This window comes from Thunnus maccoyii, chromosome 19 (genome assembly GCF_910596095.1).
Source record: "Thunnus maccoyii chromosome 19, fThuMac1.1, whole genome shotgun sequence".
Classification (NCBI taxonomy): Eukaryota; Metazoa; Chordata; class Actinopteri; order Scombriformes; family Scombridae; genus Thunnus; species Thunnus maccoyii.
Genome location: NC_056551.1, coordinates 5,572,993 through 5,593,677, shown reverse-complemented (window position 1 = coordinate 5,593,677; position 20,685 = coordinate 5,572,993). Strand labels below are relative to the sequence as shown.

Here is a 20,685-nt window from a genome sequence, read left to right as displayed (position 1 = left end):
ACAGAACCAGTCAGGTGCAGCTGCCTGGCCGAGCCACTTGCCCGTCCACTGATCTGATCAAATCTGAGCCATCATAGCAGAGTCGCACTCACGAGTCCCTGCAGGATGCGTATGGTCTTGACCGCGTGGGCCCATTTCCTGTGCAGGCTGAGGATGGTCTTCATCGTTGGCTCTCCCCGTCTCTTCCTATCCGCGTCTCTCCCTGTTCACCGCCAACGGTGGTCTGGCAGACTGATGTGCACTACTGCCTCTTCCATGGCCACAGCTGCACAACCACCAGCAGCTCTCTCCCTGCATCTGCCCGCCTGCCTGCCTTTGACGTAAGAGGGATTCTGCTGGCCTACATTCAGCACAAATCCCACCGTCTGCACACAGTGTAAACATACAAACACACCAACTCCTGCACAGGCACGCGGTGATTAAACTCCTGAGTGTTCATCCACAAACACAACAAATAACACAACACATTTTGGGCTTGATGCCCGCTCAGACCAGAACGTATATCAGACACTCCTCAAAGTTTTACAGATGTTTCACACATCTGCAAAGACAAACCGACACCAAACATGCCCAGAGTGCAAATCTGAGTTGTGTTTGGGATTTTAAATTGTTGGGGGGTTTTTTGGTAACTAAAGTACACAGTGAAATCTATGTGCCTCTGACATCTCAGGCTCAGGCTTAGTGAAATGCCGGCACAACTTGGGTTGGCAGCACACCTAGTATAACCCACTTTTAAGATCTTCTGGCAGAAAGCAGATGACCAGCAGCAGCAGCAGGGAAACAGCAGAGAGCTGACATAACTGTGTGAATGAACATTATAGAGAAAAGAATAGAAACGTTTTGTTTTGGCACTGTCATTAAACTATTCTTCTCAGATCAATTACGACAAATATCTGAAGAATTTTCTTGAATTCTCCAAACAATTGACAAAACACACGACTGCTCACCAGCTTGACAGGGTCGTGCCTGAGGACTGCAACAGAATAAGTATATTTTGTTTGTATGCATATTTAGTATTTTTGAATATTTAGTTGTTATGCTCAACTGAGGTGGAGAGTTTGTTGTATCAATAAAGATAAGAAGCATAAAGACACTGCTGCTTCTCTTCTTGTTCATTTGTCTTTACACCTGAAAGGCAAAAACAAACTGTAACAGAAGAGAACGCTGTGTGAGTAGAGGAGACACATTATCCAGTGAAACTAAGATAATTACTTAGCCGGTGGGAAGCAGCAACAAGAGACTTTGATGCACTAAGAGTTACAGTTGCAGGAAGAAGAAGAAGCAGCTAATGAAAAAGTGCTTTGGGTAGACCAGACCGGTTTAATCAGACTGTCTTCTTGTACAATGTGATATGATTGTGATGGTTGTTTGCAGGCAGGCCTGCTGGATAAGTCGTAGTCTCCTGAGTGTGGGCCATTACATAACAAAACACAAACACATTTCCACTAATGAGGAGAGAAGTTGAAATACTGGGTCATCCTCGCAGGACGTGACTTAGAAAACAAATTATTTAGAGAAGGAGTCGAGTCTTTTTAAAAACAGAAACACGGGATGCGTCTGGAGATCTTAGTCCAACTCAGAACACTACATTCAAATCAAACATTATACAAAATCTCTGTTGTTTTCTTATTCTCTGATTGTGTAATAGGATTCAAATTAATTACTGAATAGGAAAAAACGTTTCAACTATACAAATTAATTTCATGTCCATTTCATTTATTGCTTTTCTTTCCTACCCATTGTTAGGTTTTTCTTTGATGACAAAAAATCAAATAATAATAATTATAGTCATGTCATTTGATGGTGAAATATCTATTACAAGCCAAAACAGAATTTATACCATATAGGATGTTAGAGTCTTGGTAATATAATAAAATATTTTCACTATGTTTTAATGCCAATCAGAGCTCCTCAGAGCCTTAAGTGATGTTGAATATCTTGTTTTGTCCAACCAACACAACAGTTTATAATAATATAAATGCAGCATATCCTCACACTGAAGAAGCTGCAACCAGAAAATGTTTGACATTTTTCCTTGAAAAAGGAATATTATTGTTTACTAATTTTCTGTTAACCAAAAATTAAAATTAAAATTTCAGCTGTAGTTCTCAGTTTCTTTCTTTTGCAAGTATGACTGAGTATTGGTTGAAATGTTTTGATACTGGTTTCACTGCTGATCAGTGCTGAGGCAGAAAAACTGCTATGTTTTATGAAATTGTAGACAAAATGTGTCAGGATGCCATAATTAACATAAGTCCCAAATAAAAAAATGCCATTTAATTTATGTACAGTAAATCAGAAGATATGACTGTTATATTTTTCCCTACTTCAACACGCAGAAGAAGAATGCTGGTTCTTAACTGTGCAGCTACAGATCTTTGGCTTCTAGATAAGACAGACGTAACATACTTTTGTTTAATATGTGTTTGCCTGAGAACAGTTTGTGAATGTCTTGGGGGGAAATGTGTGTGTGTCACAGCCAGTGTTTACACATGAGGATCCCTGTCTGCCCTCCTGCTGGAATTCAAATGTCTTTTAACCCTCATCTCAATATATTTAACATATAAAGGACAACACACTGGGGTTCCTGGGGATACCAAGAATAAACTACAGTAAGAAACAACCATCATAGCAAAATGTTTGTTTGTTAGCTTATTTCTTCTCAAAACATTATTAGTTATGTAATTAATGGCATCTGAAAAAACGGATTATTAATATTTTAGGAAAGTTAGTTAAATTTGCATATTGTATAACACAAAAACACATACTTTTCTTTAATACAAATTGCAGCTTTTATCCCCGGTACAATCTTTCCACAAAGCCTTCAAATTGTCTGAGTGCACCAACCCCCCTGATAGTGTGTGATACTTTAAATTAGCACCCATGGCGAACATGAACCCAGGACGCCAGTACACTGGTATTTTTAAAAAGCACTAATTAAAACAATGATATGAAGTAATGAAGAACAAACTGATTGACAAAGACATGAAAAATTGGATTGAAAGAATAAATCACCTGTGAGATATGACAAAGAGTAAACCTCTGGGGTCTGCGGGTACCCAGTCGGTAGGATTAAGATTAAACTCATAACTACCCAATAATCCAGCAATAAACAGTCTGAATATACTGCTGGCTGCTGCTGAACACAAAAGTTGTGCTTGTCTGCCGCCTACTGGCGACAGAGCTGCGTTAACTGACACCGTCAGGCACCAGTACAACAACACATCAATACACGTAAAACTAACTGAAAAAGTTACGTCGTTTTAATAAATTTGGATATTTGTTGCTGTGAGTTTATAATCTACTACGGACTCCATCACGGTAAACTGTTGCTGGTTGAGAAATTCAGAGGATAACATTTAAAAAAGGAAACAACAATGTTGTTTTGACCACCAAAGGACAACAGCGCGCACTACAAATAAGTCCATTTGACCAAATAAACAAAAAAACCCGATAAATTTAAAGGAGTTATCGGGTCAAAACAGCCTTTAAAACTGCATAAATTAACTTTTACCGTGTTTCTACTTAGTAAACTATCCGTTAACGTTGATGTAGCTTTCACAGCAGGTGCAGCAGGAGGCAACAGGCTTCAACCTACTTTCAGTCCAAAGCATAAACACAAAATCACTGTAATACGAGAATACCAATGCTATTATCTGTCGACTTTTTTATTTATCAAAACTTTGAATTTAGCTGTGTAAGTAACGTTACTTACGGTGAAATACTGAGTTGCATATCTGCTCAGGGAGAGCAGCCCCCCTCCGTTCACTGGCATCACGCACTTTGAACTGTCTGCTGTTGAAGATTATAACTAAAATATGTCTAGTTTGATGTTTCCAGTCGCGTATAAGCCAAAGTTTTCAAAAACTGATACTTTCAAAGTGTAAAAAGTGTAAAAATCTCGTGTACTTCACTTTAAATATCGTAGTTTACTAACTAAAAACATTAAGTTTAGACATCCAGGGCAAAAATTAGCGCCGAGTACTCCTGGCTCGGGTCAGATTATACCAACATGGGAGCAGAGGGGGGATTTAAGATGAACATCAACTGTGATAAATGACAGCAAACTAAAACAAGTTTTTACGACATCAACCTCGCTGGCTTCGCAGAACGATTTATTTGTTTATCAGCAATAACGAAACGTTGATAACATTATAGATACATGTATAGAGATGAATTGAACCTAATACCGCTGAGATGGATCCGTCCAAAATTCGCATTGATTTTTAGGGAGCCTGCTGTGAGGCTCCCAGACACACTGCACAATAACAGATTGTATACAACACACCGGAGAAAATAACAGATATATAAAAAGAATCTGAGTACATAAAAGAAATTCATTTCAAATGCATTTTAGGTTGAATAAAACATATTTGGCCATATTCAGAGAAAAACAAATTTAGTTTAGCGTGTTTAAAATATTCAAAGCACTGACAAACAAAGTCAACAACACAAAACAGATGAAACCGATACACATAATACTCCTAAGCTGTACCACCAACACTTTTGACAGGACAAAATACAGTTTCTGATTTATCTATCTCTTAATCTCCTGCCTCCTTTTACTCAGACCGTGGCAAATACACAACATGGCTCAAAGTATTTGGACACCCAAATATTACCGCCAGTGTGATTGTTAAACATGTCATGCACATAAATATGCTGCTATAACAGCATCCCCTCTTCTGAGAAGGCTTTCCACAAGATGTTGGGACCTTGCTGCAGGGATTTGCTCCCATTCAGCCACAAGGGCATTAGTGAAGTTGGCCACTGATGTTTTGGCGCTAAGGTCTGGCTCGCAGTTGGTGCTCCAGTTCATCCCAAACATGTTGGATGGGGTTGAGGTCAAGGGCTTTGTGCAGGCCAGTCATGGGCCAGTCATGTTATTTCCACACAAAACTGGGAAAACATCTCCTTATGGCCTGTTTTGTTCATGAGGGTATTGTCATGTTGACAGTGGAAAGGGTCCCCAAACTTGCCACAAAGTTGGAAGCACACTATTGTCTAAATTATAATTGTATCCTGTAGCATAAAGATTTCCTTTCATTGCAACTAAGGAGCCCAGACAATGAAAAAGCCCCAGACCAAAAGGACACAAAAGTATGTGGACACGCTATAGAGCTATGTGAAAAATGTAAGGCTCTTATGTATGAGCGGCCGAAGCAAAGGTCTGGAACAACTAGACAACCCTGTGCAGCTGTCCCACAATAACCTATTGTTGTTTTGTTTGTGTGTGTGTGTGTGTGTGTGTGTGTGTGTGTGTGTGTGTGTGTGTGTGTGTGTGTGTGTGTGTGTGTGTGTGTAATACTATCCATTCAAGCCTGCCTTTATCTGGTATTTTATCAGCACGAGACAAATCACAGATAAGAACACCAGCTGACCCTGAAAATGTCCAAAATCCTTAATACCATGTACCATTGAATTATTTCTTTTCAATATCTACCCTTTAAACAAATGATAGACTCTTTTCTGCTGGTAAAAGGGACAACACTTTAACCACATCTTTTAATACTAGAGCAGCAATGCCATACAAATGAAATAACGACAATAACGTTTCAGAAGTATTCAATCCTATGAGATCAGCTAAGTAATATCACAACAGTTCCCATTGACTGAAATAGGCCTTAAAATAGGCCATTCTAATGCAAACAGCCTCACTAGACTGAATAATTTGTGTCATCGTTAAAACAATGAAGCTTCCGGGATGTGACATGTCTCTCTGGTTAATCATCATCCTGGATGCAGGAGGGGTCACTAGAGCGTACTTTTATTCAAATCAGGGAAGAGGACAGAAGTCTGGGAAATAGTGAGTCACTAAACCTCATATCTCCAAATAGTCAGCGTGTCAGGAGACAAGCAGAAGATAAAATATCATGAAATTTTCATTAGGAGAGAAAAATACAATATCACCAAAATGAGACGGACCTGTGGGGTCTTCAAATTACATCTGCGACAGATGACACGTTTCCATGTCACTGTATTCAAAACTAAAACGAATACAGTATTATAAATGCTAATGCTTAAGTTTTAATAGATTAGCATATTTAAAACCAATGAAATACAAGTGCATGTATGTTGGGTTCAAACACTGAAACACCACCACCACACATACAGTGTAGAGAGACACTACATCACTCTGAAAACTCAGCATCAACATTCAGCATCATGTAAACAACGTACCATCATAATAGCCGAGTAGCTGCGTGAAGAGAGGCGGCGCAGATACAGGTACTTGGCTTCTCTTGACCAACACAACTTGCGGTTGGATTTGAGTAGGTCAGTGCTGGTCTGGTCAAAGCCAGGCTGGTCCCTGTAGACAGAGAGAAACACAAACTCTTGACTACTAGTGTGTTACACATACTAATAAAAAATAATGCAATAAGATCCTTTAAATCCTATCACATATACTCTGTAGATCTTTGCTGAGAGAGAGCTGTGTGACATGTAGTCACATGAGTACCGCATTATTACCCATAATATTAGGGTATTTTTACAATGCATGTGTGAGCTTTAAATTTTTAATTTTAAGAGTAGTGCTGAAATGTTAAAGAGGCACCTCATTGCCTTAACACATAAAGGTTGACATTTAATATTTTGTACTGCTTAGCCAGTGAACACAGTCGTATAATGCCTTCCAGAGATGTTTGTCAAGGCTGAGGAAATAACCCTAATGATGTCAAAGCGATGTCATCGGGGTTATCTCAGTTTTCAATGGAAAGTCTGCGTTACAGAAGATATGGGCATTCACCAGGCAGGAAGGGTCAAACCAGGGACATTACTGTTCTTGTCATCTTAACTCATAAGTCACAGGGTCAACCCTTTTAATATTAGTTATTTGTCAGGGGTAGGAAACTGTGAAAATATGAGGATTTGCTGCTTTTCTCAGTTTTATATTATTGTTAATTGACTATGGGTTTTGGAAACCAATGAGGACATCACCTTGGCCTCTGGGTTATTGTGACAGACATTTTTTATTTAAAAGGTAATGCTAGATCAGAGATGCTAGATGTTTCACAGAACTAAGCCATCTGTTCACGGTTCTGAGTAAAGCCAGATTCACCTGAGGAGACCATGCACACTCACACAGATACAACTGACTATAGGTAATACTATAATCTGCAGTCTACCTTCAAAAGCAGCATCTCTGACCTGAACACTAACAACATGTTCCAACATGTGGTGTTCTCTGCTGAGCTGACACAACTTTTTTTCTCAACTTCATGGCAGTGAGTCAGAAATGAGTATCTAATGCATTCAGATGGACTGACTGGATACAGTCAGATACTGCAGTATTGTGCTGTGAGTGAGGAAAGCAGATTGCCTCTGCATGACTAAACCTGCTGCTCTTTACACATTAAGCACAGACTTGTAGATTCAGTGAAAGCACGAGGAAGGGCTTGGTATCTTCGGTTACACCTAAGGTAATCTAAGACTTAACTCACTTCTTTCCAAGACAAAAAAGAAATATTTTGTTTTCAGATATAGGGTTGGGCATGGCCGGATTAACTGAATGTTTATGTACCCTATCACCTCCAAGTTCCCATTAAGGGGGCATTCAAACTATTCAGTATTACACTTTAGGGCTGCTCGATTATGGCAAAAATCATAATCACGATTACTTTGGTCAAAATTGAGATCACGATTATTTAACACAATTGCACGTTGACTTTGGAAACATTATGCATTTATTGAACTTTTTTTTAATTGTCCTTTTAACAGTGGATTTCCTTGAACTTTAAGTATAATTCAACTTAAAAACAAAAAAAAATGTAAAATGTATGTAAAAAAAATTCCAACTAAATAATTTTATACATGTATTTTTTAAAATAAATATAAAAATAATAAATAAAAATAAATTAGATCAAAATAACTGAGATCATGTTACTGTACTGATTGTTAAGATGCATGTTGTGTAGAGAGTGATCAATACTAAAATGATCATTCATCATGGTACTTTGAGAAACAGATCACGGGCCTTTGACAGAAATCATTGACTTGTGTCATCATATCACATGCACTTCAGTAAGTTGTTTTCTCCAGACAGTTGATTTCTTAACTGTCATGTGAACAAGAAACCTGCTTTCTGTAATCAGAATATGGGATTAAAGAAACCTGGCTTCCACAGGTAGATTTTACTCCCTGGAGAACACCAATTTCTCTGCCATGTGTATGTGTAACCAGGTTTCTAATCAGCTTTTTACAAGTAAGCTTGTGCACAATAACAGGCTGCAGACACAGAAAGCATAGTGCTGAGCAGTTGGATGAAAGGAGAGATCATTACACAGAGCGAGGTGTCCTCGTATCTAAAATAATAGAATCTAAAGTCTGACTGAAAGTAAAACAAACAGTAGCCTGTGCCTGTAGATGTCTAAATAAGTCAGTTTCAACCACGGAACATTTGACTGTTAAATTCAGACACATTAGCACTGTGAGGAAGAGCTCCGTTCTGCCTGTCTGACACAAGACAAAACAAGAGCATCATTGCGAAAGGGAATGCATAATTGAAAATAATATTTGATTTATCACTCAGCCCTATTGCACTTCCATAAATTTGGGGGACTCACAAGAAATATTTCAAGAGGAATGTTCAAAATCCATGCAGCAGAAGCCAAGATATCCTGACTCTTTGTCCATAGTAAAGGTCAAGATCCAAAAACAGTGGCTCATATATGCTCCATTCATACAATGCAACTCATGCCTGCATCTTTTAAACTCCATTGCCTCAGTTTGTGACACAGGATTTCTATGAAACAATTTACATTGGCACCAAAACTCAGGTACCGTATTGGCACTAGTGTCAAAGAATCTCAAACAACACCAAACACTATTTAGACCAAGCCTCTGTTCAATTAGTTGTAAGTACTCGAACACTGAGGTTCAACAGATTACATTTTACCTGCCTTACAGGTGATGCGGTTCACTAAACTAACATCACTTAATGTCCAACTGAAATCACATTTAATCATCCCTTTTTGCAGTCAAAAATAATTTCAACATGTTGTTAAATGTATTGTTAATAGTTTTGTATTACTAAATGGAGAAAACAGGCTTTTGGAAAAATATGCAGGCTACTTGTGACATGTTGTCTTGTGTTGTGTAGCAGGATGCTATCAGGCTCAGTGTGACCATCTGCTCTGCTCCTGACAGAACACCACGTTATCGCTTTAAGATTTGACTTGCTGTATTAAAAAAAGGACTCCAGCTACGTAAGCGGATGATGAAATGGTATTTAATCAAAATAATGTAAAACTAGAGGGAACCATCATGAAACCAAAGAATTTAAAATGTAAATTTCTCCCTTTTAGTTTCTGAGTTTTTTCCTCAGAACACAGTAGAGTAGAACACAGGACAAGTGATTTACAGAGCAGATATGCTGTAGTAGACCAAAAAAAGGCAGGTTAACTTCAGTTGGACTGTAAGTGCCAGTTTGACTGGAATTCAGAAATAATTTAATAATGTTTATTGACTTTCAGTGGAATCACATCATGACGACAACAGGATGGTGTTATCCAACTATAAAGCAACACCTGCCTGCCTGGGCAGGCGGGTGAGAACCGTTCATCCGATCTACTTCACACTTGATGGGTGTATTGCTGTTATTGTTCCTCAGGCTGGAATGTGCCTGGCTGGCCATCGGTCCATACAGGCACTGTTCCTGCTTCACTGCCAAGAGTCTTCGACAACAAGGATAAGGTGGAGAAGAACACGGACGCTGGACCATGCGGTGGCGCTAGCTGGGGCTCACAGCTGGACATAGCTGCGGCGCAGCTTTCAAAGATGTGCTGGAGCCAAAATATGAGGACGAGGAGGAGTCAAGTCAAGTCAAGTCAAGTTAATTTTTTTTATATAATCGCCAAATCACAACCGAAGTTATCTCAGAAGGTGGACATCTTGGACATCCTGATTGTACTCGACAGCATTTTCAGCACCACTCTGACCTTCATGTAGCAGTGACGTGAGGCCAAGAAGAAGGAGAACGAGGCTCTCCATCTCTGCCTTCCCCATAGTGATGTGAAGGTCAGGGCATTTTAATGTCCAGACTCCCATAACTAACAATGTCTAACTCCCATATCGTGACGTATTTCCGTGTGAAGCAGGATAGGCAGACGGGACATAACATTGGGAGGAATTTGATTTGAACTTTGAAAAGTGTGTGTGTCATAATGAATCATAGCTCTGTGCTGCTAAAAGTTGAAGACTGATTGATGGGTGGATGTCATCACATGGATGTCAGTTGGCCAACATCCGTTGGTCTGCTATTTTATGACAGGGGCGTGTAGGCTCCTTCCTGTTTCCAGGCCACTGGTTACCCTCCCGTGGGACTTGGCAGTGGTCTTGGATGGGCTCTTTGGTCCTCCTTTGGAACCATTGGAGGAGGCTGACTTGAAACATCTGTCTCTGAGGACAGTGTTGTTGCTGGCTTTGGCATCTGTTTAACGGGTCAGTAATATTCACAGGCTTTCGGTGCACCCGTCATGCACTCAGTTTGCCCCAGGGCATGTCAGAGTGTCATAAAAACCTGACCCCGCCTGTATGCCCAAGGTGGTTGACGCATGCTCCCCCATTGACTTATGACATTCTCAGCGGTTGCACATGCTGTACATGCTGTGTCCAGTTTGTGTCTTGTGCACCTATATGGACAGAACTAAGAGATTTCGGAAAAGTGACCAACTCTTTGTATCCTGGGCTAATCCCTATATTGAAAACGTATTACAAAGTAATGGCTCTCTCACTGGGTTGTGAGGGTGACTGCTCTAGCTTATATATTCCAGGGACTGCAGGCATCACGAGCCTGTAAGCTCATTCCACTCATCGCCTGGCTACATCCTGGGCCTCATTTAAAGGGGTTTCCTTTCAGGACATTTGTGCAGCGGCGGGCTGGTCTTCACCCATCACTTTTGTCTGCTTTTATCCGTCTGTGTGTGGCTCACGCAGTACTGGGCTCAGGGCCCTCGCTGAGTGCTACTGGTTGCTGAGATAAGCTTGTCTTGCAATACAGGAGTCTCCATATCCCATAGTGAGACATCAAAACGAATACTATGAATGAGAAGTCTCACTAGACAATCCTTCTTGCTGGGGCAAAGCAAGAAGAAGTGATTATTTTGAATGATGCCTATGTTGTAGAGTAAGCTATTTAAAAAGGTAGGTGGAACCACCCGACATGGACGTCGCAATCACCAACCAATCAGGATTGGTGTAATGAGATAAATGCTTCTGAGGAATATGCAGAGGGGTGTTTCCCATAGTGAGACATCTCACTCATGCTACTCTGAGAACCGGGGTTATGCAAGTAACTTAAAGTTTGTTTTGATTACAGTTGACTGTCCCCAAATGAAGGTATGAAAAAAACATTTTTTCATTTGCTTCTAGTGGTATCCTCTTGGCTTTATTTGTGCAGATTTTGAGATACCTGTCTGAGATTTCTGCCTCTACTATTCCACCTATGGATTATCCAGAGTAAATGGATAATAGTTTCTGGAAAGACACAATAATATTGATGTTATTTCTTAAAGCTGAAGACCACAAACAAAATTCCTTTCACCTCTGTTGTATTTAGGTGAAGAAAGACATCTCAAAATCTGGACAAATAAAACCGAAACTGTCTGCACAACTAGATACCACTTGAAATAATCAAGAAAATATGTTTTTTGTTAATGTGGGTGAAAAGGCCCTTTAAAGACATATTTATCAAAATCCATCTGTTGCTTTCCTGAAAAAGACACTTAAAAGGGAGCCATATTCCTGAAACATTGCCAGGATTTAGAAATTAACAGCTGCAACAGTTGTTATAACATGTAGTACACTACTACTATGCACAAAACCTGTGCATGTTTAAGATAACAACACACACACACACAGGAATTGAACTCACCCTGGGGGTCGCCACAGTTTTCTGCCGGGTGGCAGAAGCTCTCGTTTGTTCAGGGGTACAATCCCCATAGCAGCCTGCATGATCGTGATGAACTTCTTAAACTTCATCTTCTAATACTCCTCTAAACAGAGGCCCATCTTCCAACAAAGTGCAAGACCAGAAATAGATTCAACATCTCCGTATGCTCGCCCATCTCCTTCTGCATCATCAAGACTACAAACTTGTCCTTTCTTGCTGCTTCAATGCATCAGTCTCTCCATGACAACGAGCAACAGCTTCAGCACCTGAAGCAGTGAGATCCCCGTGGTGTGGCTACTACGACTCCTGTCCCCTACCGCCGACTCTGACAGATGTCCGTTTGGCTTTTCTGAGCGAGGGAGGATAAAAGGAAAACAAATGGCCACGTTCCTGCCAGGCAGTGGGCCGGCCGAGAGACGATGACAGCACGTCACTCTTACATAATTCTGGAGCTTCTTTGGACATTACACTAATGAAAACGCAGCCTCTGCCACCACCACCACCACCACCGCTGCTGCTGCTGCAGCTGCAGCCGCTGGGATAATTGTGGTACTAAGCCCTGACAGATCATGTATGCTCCCCGCCCCCTTCTCCTATAATCCCCTCATCCAGGCTTAGTTTTCTCACCATTTACACCCGGACAGACTCATCCACTTCACCCTCACATCCACACACACCCTTCCACCAGGGATAACCCCTTAGGGAGGTTTATTAATGACAAGACTACTACTAAACAAATCCGAGCTGTAATTAATCTGCACTTCAAGATTTGATTGTGCACAGGGACAGATTTGTGAATGCAAATCACGTTTTGAGAGCAATGTCCTGATGTTGTGCGTGCTTCATTTGAAGTCTGCTCTCACTACTTTCTCAAGCTGCTTTGGCATATTCCGAGGAATTTGATCTTACAATTGCAAGAATTAGAAGCAAACGCTCACATTATTCTAGACTTATTGTCGTAAACAATTTTGGTCTTTGATACCCTTTAATAATCACATCACATTACTGAATAAAAACAAACTATGTGCTAGTCTATCTCTCAATACTGTGTGACTTCTATACCCTGCATGTGGCATTCAGCCCCAAGCCCATCATTTCTTACTGAACACATAATCTTAAAAAATGGGTCACATGTATGTAGTTTAATTTTTTAGAGGATCAGTCATTTTCTAAAACAGCTGGGCATTGCAGTTTTTAGCAAACGCTACTTAAACAGGAGTAAACTGTGCATTTGTTGTGGACTATTTTCAGCTGCGGATTAATACACATTTGTTCTCTAGTGAATATTCATGTGTGTGGGCTTGACTCCAAATAAACTGCAGTGGCCATGCACATGGTAACGAAGGACAGGGTGTAAATGTGGTTTTTTAATGCATTTTTAATAATTTATGAACAACAATGGAGCTCTGGAGGAAGATAATCAGATATAAGATATATCAGGCTATTATTGTTAGTAGTAATTCATTGCCGGTTTGGGTCTTTTCATGGGATTTGTTGATCTAAGAAAAAAATAGAATATCACCAGACTTATTCAACCAATCAACAGAATATCTGTTAGCTCTCATTTTCAGATGCCTGCAACTTTTCTGAAAAAAAAAAAAGGTTCAGCTGGAAGGATGACTGAAAATTTTACTTATCACCACATACATAAAATCAAATTCAGAACCCCCAAAAGTCTAATAAATATCATTCTCCACAAGCAAACTTCCTTAGAACTATAGTGGCACAGACTTCCTCTGGTTTCTCTTAACATGTCCTGTCAGACAGAACTTGTGCCTGGGTTGTTGGGTTGTGTATTGCCTCAACCAAGCCAAATTAACTAATGAAACATTTCTGAAGAGAGCAAAACCGAACCATTTATTTCACTTAGTTCTTATTTACCTTATTCATTAGTAAGTTCTTTAAAAAGTGGCAATTTTTCCAGCGGACAAGCAATTTTAAATATTACTGCAATTTACCACAAACTAAAACAAAAATTGTGGCATATTCTGGGGCATCCCGGTAGCCTACTGGTTAAGACACTTCTAAATCTGAAGAGTTTCCCTTGAATGTATTGTACTCATCACATTTCTAGATGCAATGCGCAACAATCATCAAGTGTTAAACTGTGACTAAATTCCACTTGAATTTCAAAAACAGCACGCCATTTTGTTTCACGGTGGGCTGTGATTGGCTTACCACATCAACAAGCTGCCACAAGTCAAATCAGCTGAACTTCACACGACAAAACTGTGAATGCTTTTTAAAAATTTTTACCCTCAATAACATACAATTCTTTACAGCGCAATAACCCGTTTTAATTGTGTTTTGCACTCGCTCAGTATTTTTGTCATTAATGGTCTTCCATAATGCATCTCCAACTCCTTCCTGCTAATAAGGAGCACACTCCTCCACTCGAACACTCGTGCGATCCCCCAGCGTGCGCGCCACCCTGCAGCACAGATTAAATGTCTGTAACTTGTCGTCCCAGAGTCACCAGCTGACAGCAGGCCGCCATGTCCTGAGAGGTTTGAAATAAATAAATAAATAATCTCTGTGGCCTCTTGATCAGCTGCCAGCCAATGCAAACTCCGGACGGGATTTATATCCCAGCAGCTTGGATGTCTGGATTACGGCTCTGGATGGTTGTGCCATGAGAGCTGCTGCAGATTTCACTGAGCAGCAGAAATCCCTCTGCACTCCATAGGGGGGAAAAAAATACCAGGAGCACAGCAGGGGAGACACAAAAATAACAAGCGGCTATTTTTAAAAAAAGTTGGGTAACAACAGCACAAAGGAAGAAGAAGAAAAAGGAAGGAGAGGGGGCTTTTAAGTTCACCCTGTCTGTCGTCTTTGTCGGAGGAGCCCAGATTAGGAGCTCCGTGTGGTCTGAAAGCATTGAGAAGACCAAACCTCTAAGCTGTGCATAATTCACACAACAGCATGACATTCATAGGCTGTTTTATCACAATCCAACACCTTACAGTTATCACAAAGCCCAAACTCCATCCTGACAGAGGGGAGTGTATATTTGTGTATGTAGAGGGATACAAATACTACACGGAAGACCAAGAATGCATCACATCCCTATTTGCATGTGAGAGAAGTCGCGTGTGGTGGCAAACCCGCACCCCTGACTCTACAGTTACCCTCAGCTGTATGAAGCCTTGCAGCATCTTTCAGCTCATTGTTTTGGGTTTTCAGTCGTAACTTTACTGTTGATTCAGTCTCACAGTGTTGTTTTTAGCCATGGCAGGCAGCTTGTTTCAGGGAAAAAGCCCCAATAAGCTATACAATGCACCTGGCCAGAAACAAATGGCAGATAGACATAGTCAACAATTATCTGGTGAGCACATTTATTAGTTCAAGAGTCAGATATTTCTTTCAGGAGTAATCAGAAGTGCTAAAGGGAGAGTGAATATTCATCAGGTGGCCGCAAATATTACTTGAAATGATGATAATGTTGCTCTGTTGTGTCTGCTGGATGTAGGAGGAGATGATTGGTTGCTAACTCATTTGTCATAACAACTTTATAAAGGTGATAATAGGCTTTAACAAGTATTTCAACACAGCCAGGAATACCAAAATGCTTCAGTCTGCACTCTCAAGTGCATCAAATGACTAAATACATCATTTATCACAGAGGTCTGAGAACCTGTAAATCAAGCCTTTTATACACCTGAGCTTTTAAAGAGCAAACTGTGTCAAGAAACTCCTGATTGACGGTCGCATCTCATTCCGCTGCACATTTATATTCTTTTCTTTATAATCTTCCACTGCATGAATTCATGTACAAACACAAACACTCTCATCTTCTACTGCAGTGCCAGTGATTTGGGTTTGCACAGATGTTTGCACGACGGTGGCTTGTACTCATTTCCTTGTCAAGATATGATTTTTGAAAAATCAGGAACAACAATGTTAAGCTTGTTGTTTGTTTTTGGCTCTGTTGCATTTTCATAAGTACATGAACAGTTTTAATCTTGAACTCCCACAGAGATGCTGGGTCAAATTTGGAGATCGGTGTCTTACTCAAGGACACTTTAAAATTATATATATATATATATATATATATATATATATATATATACACACACACACACATATATATATATATATATATATACATATATATATACACACACACATATATATATATATATATATGTGTGTGTGTGTATATATATATATATATATATATATATATATATATATATACACACAGTATACAGTAACCCTGCAACGATTAGGCGATTAATCGATTAGTTGATTAATCTATTAGTCGTTCACCAGAAAATTAAGTGGCAACTATTTTCATGATCGAATAATTATTTTAGTACCTTTTTTTTTTAAGCAAAAACTCCAAATATTCAGTGGTTTCAGCTTCTCAAATATGAGAATTTGAAGCTTTTGATGATAGTAAACTGAATATCTTTGGATTTGGACTGTCACCTTGAAATTATAATGGCATTTTTCTCTATTTTCTGACATTTTATAAACAAAATGATTGCTCAGCAGATTAATCAATAATGAAAACAATTGTAAACTGCAGCCCTAATATACAGAACTTTATTCTTTTTAAAAAGGGTACTTTCTTTTAGTTTCAGCAGCAAAATTCTGTCAAAAAAAAAAAGCAGCTAGAGATACCGATTACATATGGATACATTCCAAAGTGTTGAGGTGTGTTTTCTATATATTGTGAATCATTAACATATCACAGGCAGCATGTGAACTGCATCAAACCTGCAGGTGGGGGCTTTTACTTTTTAAAAAGGCTCAGATTTAAATTATGAAAGAAGACGGAGAGTGATTCATTCTTGAAGCTAATTCCTCTCTCACTGGATGTTTTCACTATTTAATGAACTCGACTGTAAATGCTTTCTATTTTCTCCTCTTTTTCCACAGGGTGAGCAAATGAAGCCGGAGTTGTTTGGTCGTCTTAATGCTTTTACATAAGCAGTTTGTTTCTCTGCCCCTTGTCATGTTCCCACGTGTTGTAGTAGTGCTGTAGTGCTGCGTTACTAAGGCCCGAGGTCATTATGCAATGTGCATATGCAATGCATGTGCGAGCCAGATGGAGGGCCACATGCCACTCACAAATCTGTGATGTGTGTGTAGAGAGAGAGAGAGAGAGAGAGAGATTGACAGATAGAGGAAAGAATCAGGGGATGCACGTGCCGTCCACAGGTATAATCTGGATCACTTGGGAACATGACCTGACCTGCAGAGGCAAACTCATAAAGCACTATCAAAATTGTTATATATAGAGAGAGAGCAGTTTTGCAGGGAACAAAAGTGTGTTCTTCCTGTTGCACGTTTTTCTTGTTAGAGATGCAAAACTCAAACGCTGCAGTTGAGGATTGAGAGAACAGTGCAGCTCCTATACTGAACGCCAGTGTCTCCCTCCCTGATGAATCCTGCCAAAACCAACCTTTTTTCTTTTTTTTAAAAAAAAAGGTTGCTTCAGAAAAAAGACTTGTTACTAATATTTTTCCACCACATTTAACCAATAAGGGTAGACTAAATATTAAAAGCATTATATCTCTCAGTATAATGCAATGCAGTCGACCCTTTTCACAGCAGATTCGATTAAGGTGAGCTAGTTTCAGGGTTCTGGTATTGTGCTGGTATTGATACAATTGTGTTTTTCCTGTTTTGACAAGTCAAGATGTCTGCTGTGAAAAGGTTCCATTCATGGGAACCATTAACTTCAGCCTCCATACTGACCATAAAGTTGAAGCGTCTCTAAAACGGTTTCAACAGAAACTGAACACTCACCTTAGGGCTGGGACATATATTGTTATTAAATCGATATTGTGACATGAGACTAGATATCGCCTTAGATTTTGGATGTTGTAATATCATGATATGGCATAAGTGTTGTCTTTTCCTGGTTTTAAAGGCTGCATTAAGGAATGCCATTTTCTGAACTTACCAGACTGTTCTAGCTGTTTTATTATTTGCCTTTACTCACTTAGTTATTATATCCATATTACTGATGATTATTCATCAAAAATCTCATCGTATAAAAATTTTGTGAAAGTACCAATAGTCATCCCTGCAATATTGTCACAATATCGATATCAAGGTGGTCAAAAATATTGTGATATTTGCCCAGCCCTAATTCACCTTTATGATGGTCGGGTTTATTGCTGAGAGACTGAATGTATAACCAGTGAGTGCTGTCATAAAATGTCATAGTGGAATAAATTACAACATTGCCCTCTGAAATATAATGAAAGTTTTACAAAAAGTTAGCACTGAAAGTTCACCTCGAGATTGACAGATTATTCACTTCAGTGAAAGTAGTAATTGTACATTCCTGGTCGCCCGGTGTTAACTGAGTATAGCTTGAAACAATTGTGGCTGCTCGATAGAGAGGCGGTTTGTCTCACTTACAGAAACAAACAACACAGTCACAACAGCGAGTACAACGCAAGCATGAACTCAAAGCAGACAGCAGAAGGCCTGGATACAGTATAGCTCACATTTGACGTTTGGATAACGAAAAACTGTCGGGTAAAAAAGGAAATAATAAGCTGTGGTCACTCTTTGGCGCAAAAAGTTGGCTAATTGTTAGTATTGTGAACTGGCAAAATGAAGCTAGACATTAAGTGAGCAGCAGTACAATGCCCTAATATGGCTGTGAGCCCAAGGAAACAGAGAAAACGTCGACATTCAGAGCAAACAACGAGAGGTCTACTTACCAGGTGAAACTGCGTCTAGTCTCTGTTTTTATGTCACCAGAACAGACTAATACCCAAAGTAGAGAGGAATGTAAGAAGAGCAGAGGTGGATGTGGGCTTCGACGAGACGAAATTTTGGTTCGTACTTTGATTTCGCAAGGTTTAAGAAATGCAACTTCCTGGTTCTCGCAGGTATGTGGGCGTGGCTTAGAGACTGCAGGTGAGTTTTGTGCAGGCCGCTTAGGCCGCTGCAGTTTCACAGCGTGGGTGCGGAAGGTGGTGTCATATTCCTGACTCACCCATCCTGTGAACCTCTGTGTCACGATGACTCGTTTTTTTTATCCGCAGGTACAAAAACTGAAATCATGACCTGACCAAAAAAGGCAAACGGAAATGGATGTGAGTCTAAAGTCATCACACAAGCCTACTTTTCATTAAGACTATTGGGAAATAGTGCGGTAATGTTCCACATCGGTTGTTAACCCTCAGTAATGAACAAATAACTAAGACAGAGTAACATTACTGTCCCCCAAAGTAGACATTTGTCTTTTACTGCACCGTCACAGAACATAATGAAAAGTAAGTGTTGGGGTGCTAAATTACCACTTGGGTTAAACTACAGTGAATGACAGCCAGAGTGAAAAAAGCAGCTACAATGTCATGTCTAAAATAAATAAATCTTCCAATAAAAGAACAAATAAAACGGTCAAAAACTAAATTAAATTTCTCTGGTATCCTTAGTGTCCAGGTATTAACTGCTCTTACAAAGTGCTTACAAACCACGTGTTACTGTAATGAATGTGATTTAACACATGCAATTGTTGTTTTCACATTTGATTTCTTACATTTATACTAATATGAAGCTTTGCCCTGCAATACATAAACTTCAGTTTCTCAAATTAGTTGACTTTTACCTACAAATTACTCTGAAAACCAATACAATTACTCACTGATGGTGAGTGAACAAATGATCCCACCTCTGCACACATTTGTCATCATGTTAATGTGTTACTACTCATGCAGGATACATAAAGCAACAGCTGACTGACCCTTTGACATGTCTGATTTCAGAAAAAAAAAAACACCTATTAAAATCTGTACATTAGTATTTGAAACTCACAATGGATAAAATACTCCATAAGAAAGTGGCAGAGTGTAGAAGTGTTAGCAGTAAAAGGAAATCATTTTGAAAAATAGTTTAGTATCAATGTTATATATTTTGTTATTTGAATGCACAGTGTTTTGTGTGCATTTTATTCTTCATCAATAAGTCATCAGAAATTGTGAAGTTTCACAAAATGTAAATTTTCAAGTCAGGTGCCACTTACTTCAACATCACACTGACTAAACGTACTTTGTTAATTTCCACCTCTGGCGGATGTTTTCATCTGAGTGAGATTAACCTAAATCCTCTAAACCTGCAGTGTTAGCTTCACACTCTGCTCAGTAAAACCATCAGTGGCTGAAGACACATACAGCACTTTATTGCACATTATAAATTAAGTTGAATTTAACCAGTCAGACAGATTCACATTTAATAAACATACATACACATAAACATAAATATACTATCATTTTCTTTACTCTGACTTTCATGTTATTCAGAAACCTGGTAGAGTCAGCCTGTAAACTAAAAATATGAATTTATTTATCCTGTAATAGTACAATATAGAGGACAGGACACATGATGCAGAGATAAGAAGTAAAGACAAACCTTAGCTTTATCATCCACTGTAGCTTCTTAATACACTATGAGTGAATCATTGCTGCGCCCCCTTGTGTTTAGATAGAATATGACAGTTGATGTGAGCAGATATGTGGTTTGATAAAACATTTTAACTAATATATGCTTACACATATGTTTTGGACACACTTGCATGACTCTGCATATTGAGGCTCAAACATTCAACTGTAGGAACAAGAAGAAAAACATATTTTTGAGTAGAGGAGGACTTTAAATATACAAGAATACATTCAACATATTTTCTATTTGTTAATTCACTTCACTTATTTAATGATGGAACTGCACACTGCATTTATGTGTATATGTTTTTGTGAGTTTGTTTTTGTTTGTCATTTTGTCATTTTCCTTCAATAAATCGCAAAGAAGAAGAAAAAGAGAAATGTAAG

General features: G+C 39.2%; 1 protein-coding gene across 3 annotated transcripts in view; it reads right to left on the bottom strand.

Moving 5' to 3' along the window:
• tjp2a (tight junction protein 2a (zona occludens 2)) overlaps positions 1-18,786 on the bottom strand; it is a 36,388-nt gene extending 17,602 nt beyond the window's left edge. Inside the window, exons 1-2 of one of the 3 annotated variants that reach the window (XM_042394387.1) lie at positions 18,577-18,786; positions 6,181-6,310 (exon numbers count right to left, since the gene is read on the bottom strand). In XM_042394387.1, the coding sequence (XP_042250321.1) occupies positions 6,181-6,186 (6 nt within the window). In that variant the 5' untranslated portion in view covers positions 6,187-6,310; positions 18,577-18,786. Of the gene's footprint in view, positions 1-92; positions 769-3,715; positions 3,992-6,180; positions 6,311-18,576 lie in introns of those variants that run through there. The other 2 variants (XM_042394386.1, XM_042394385.1) reach the window with 2 other exon arrangements.
• Positions 18,787-20,685: the final 1,899 nt, after the last annotated feature.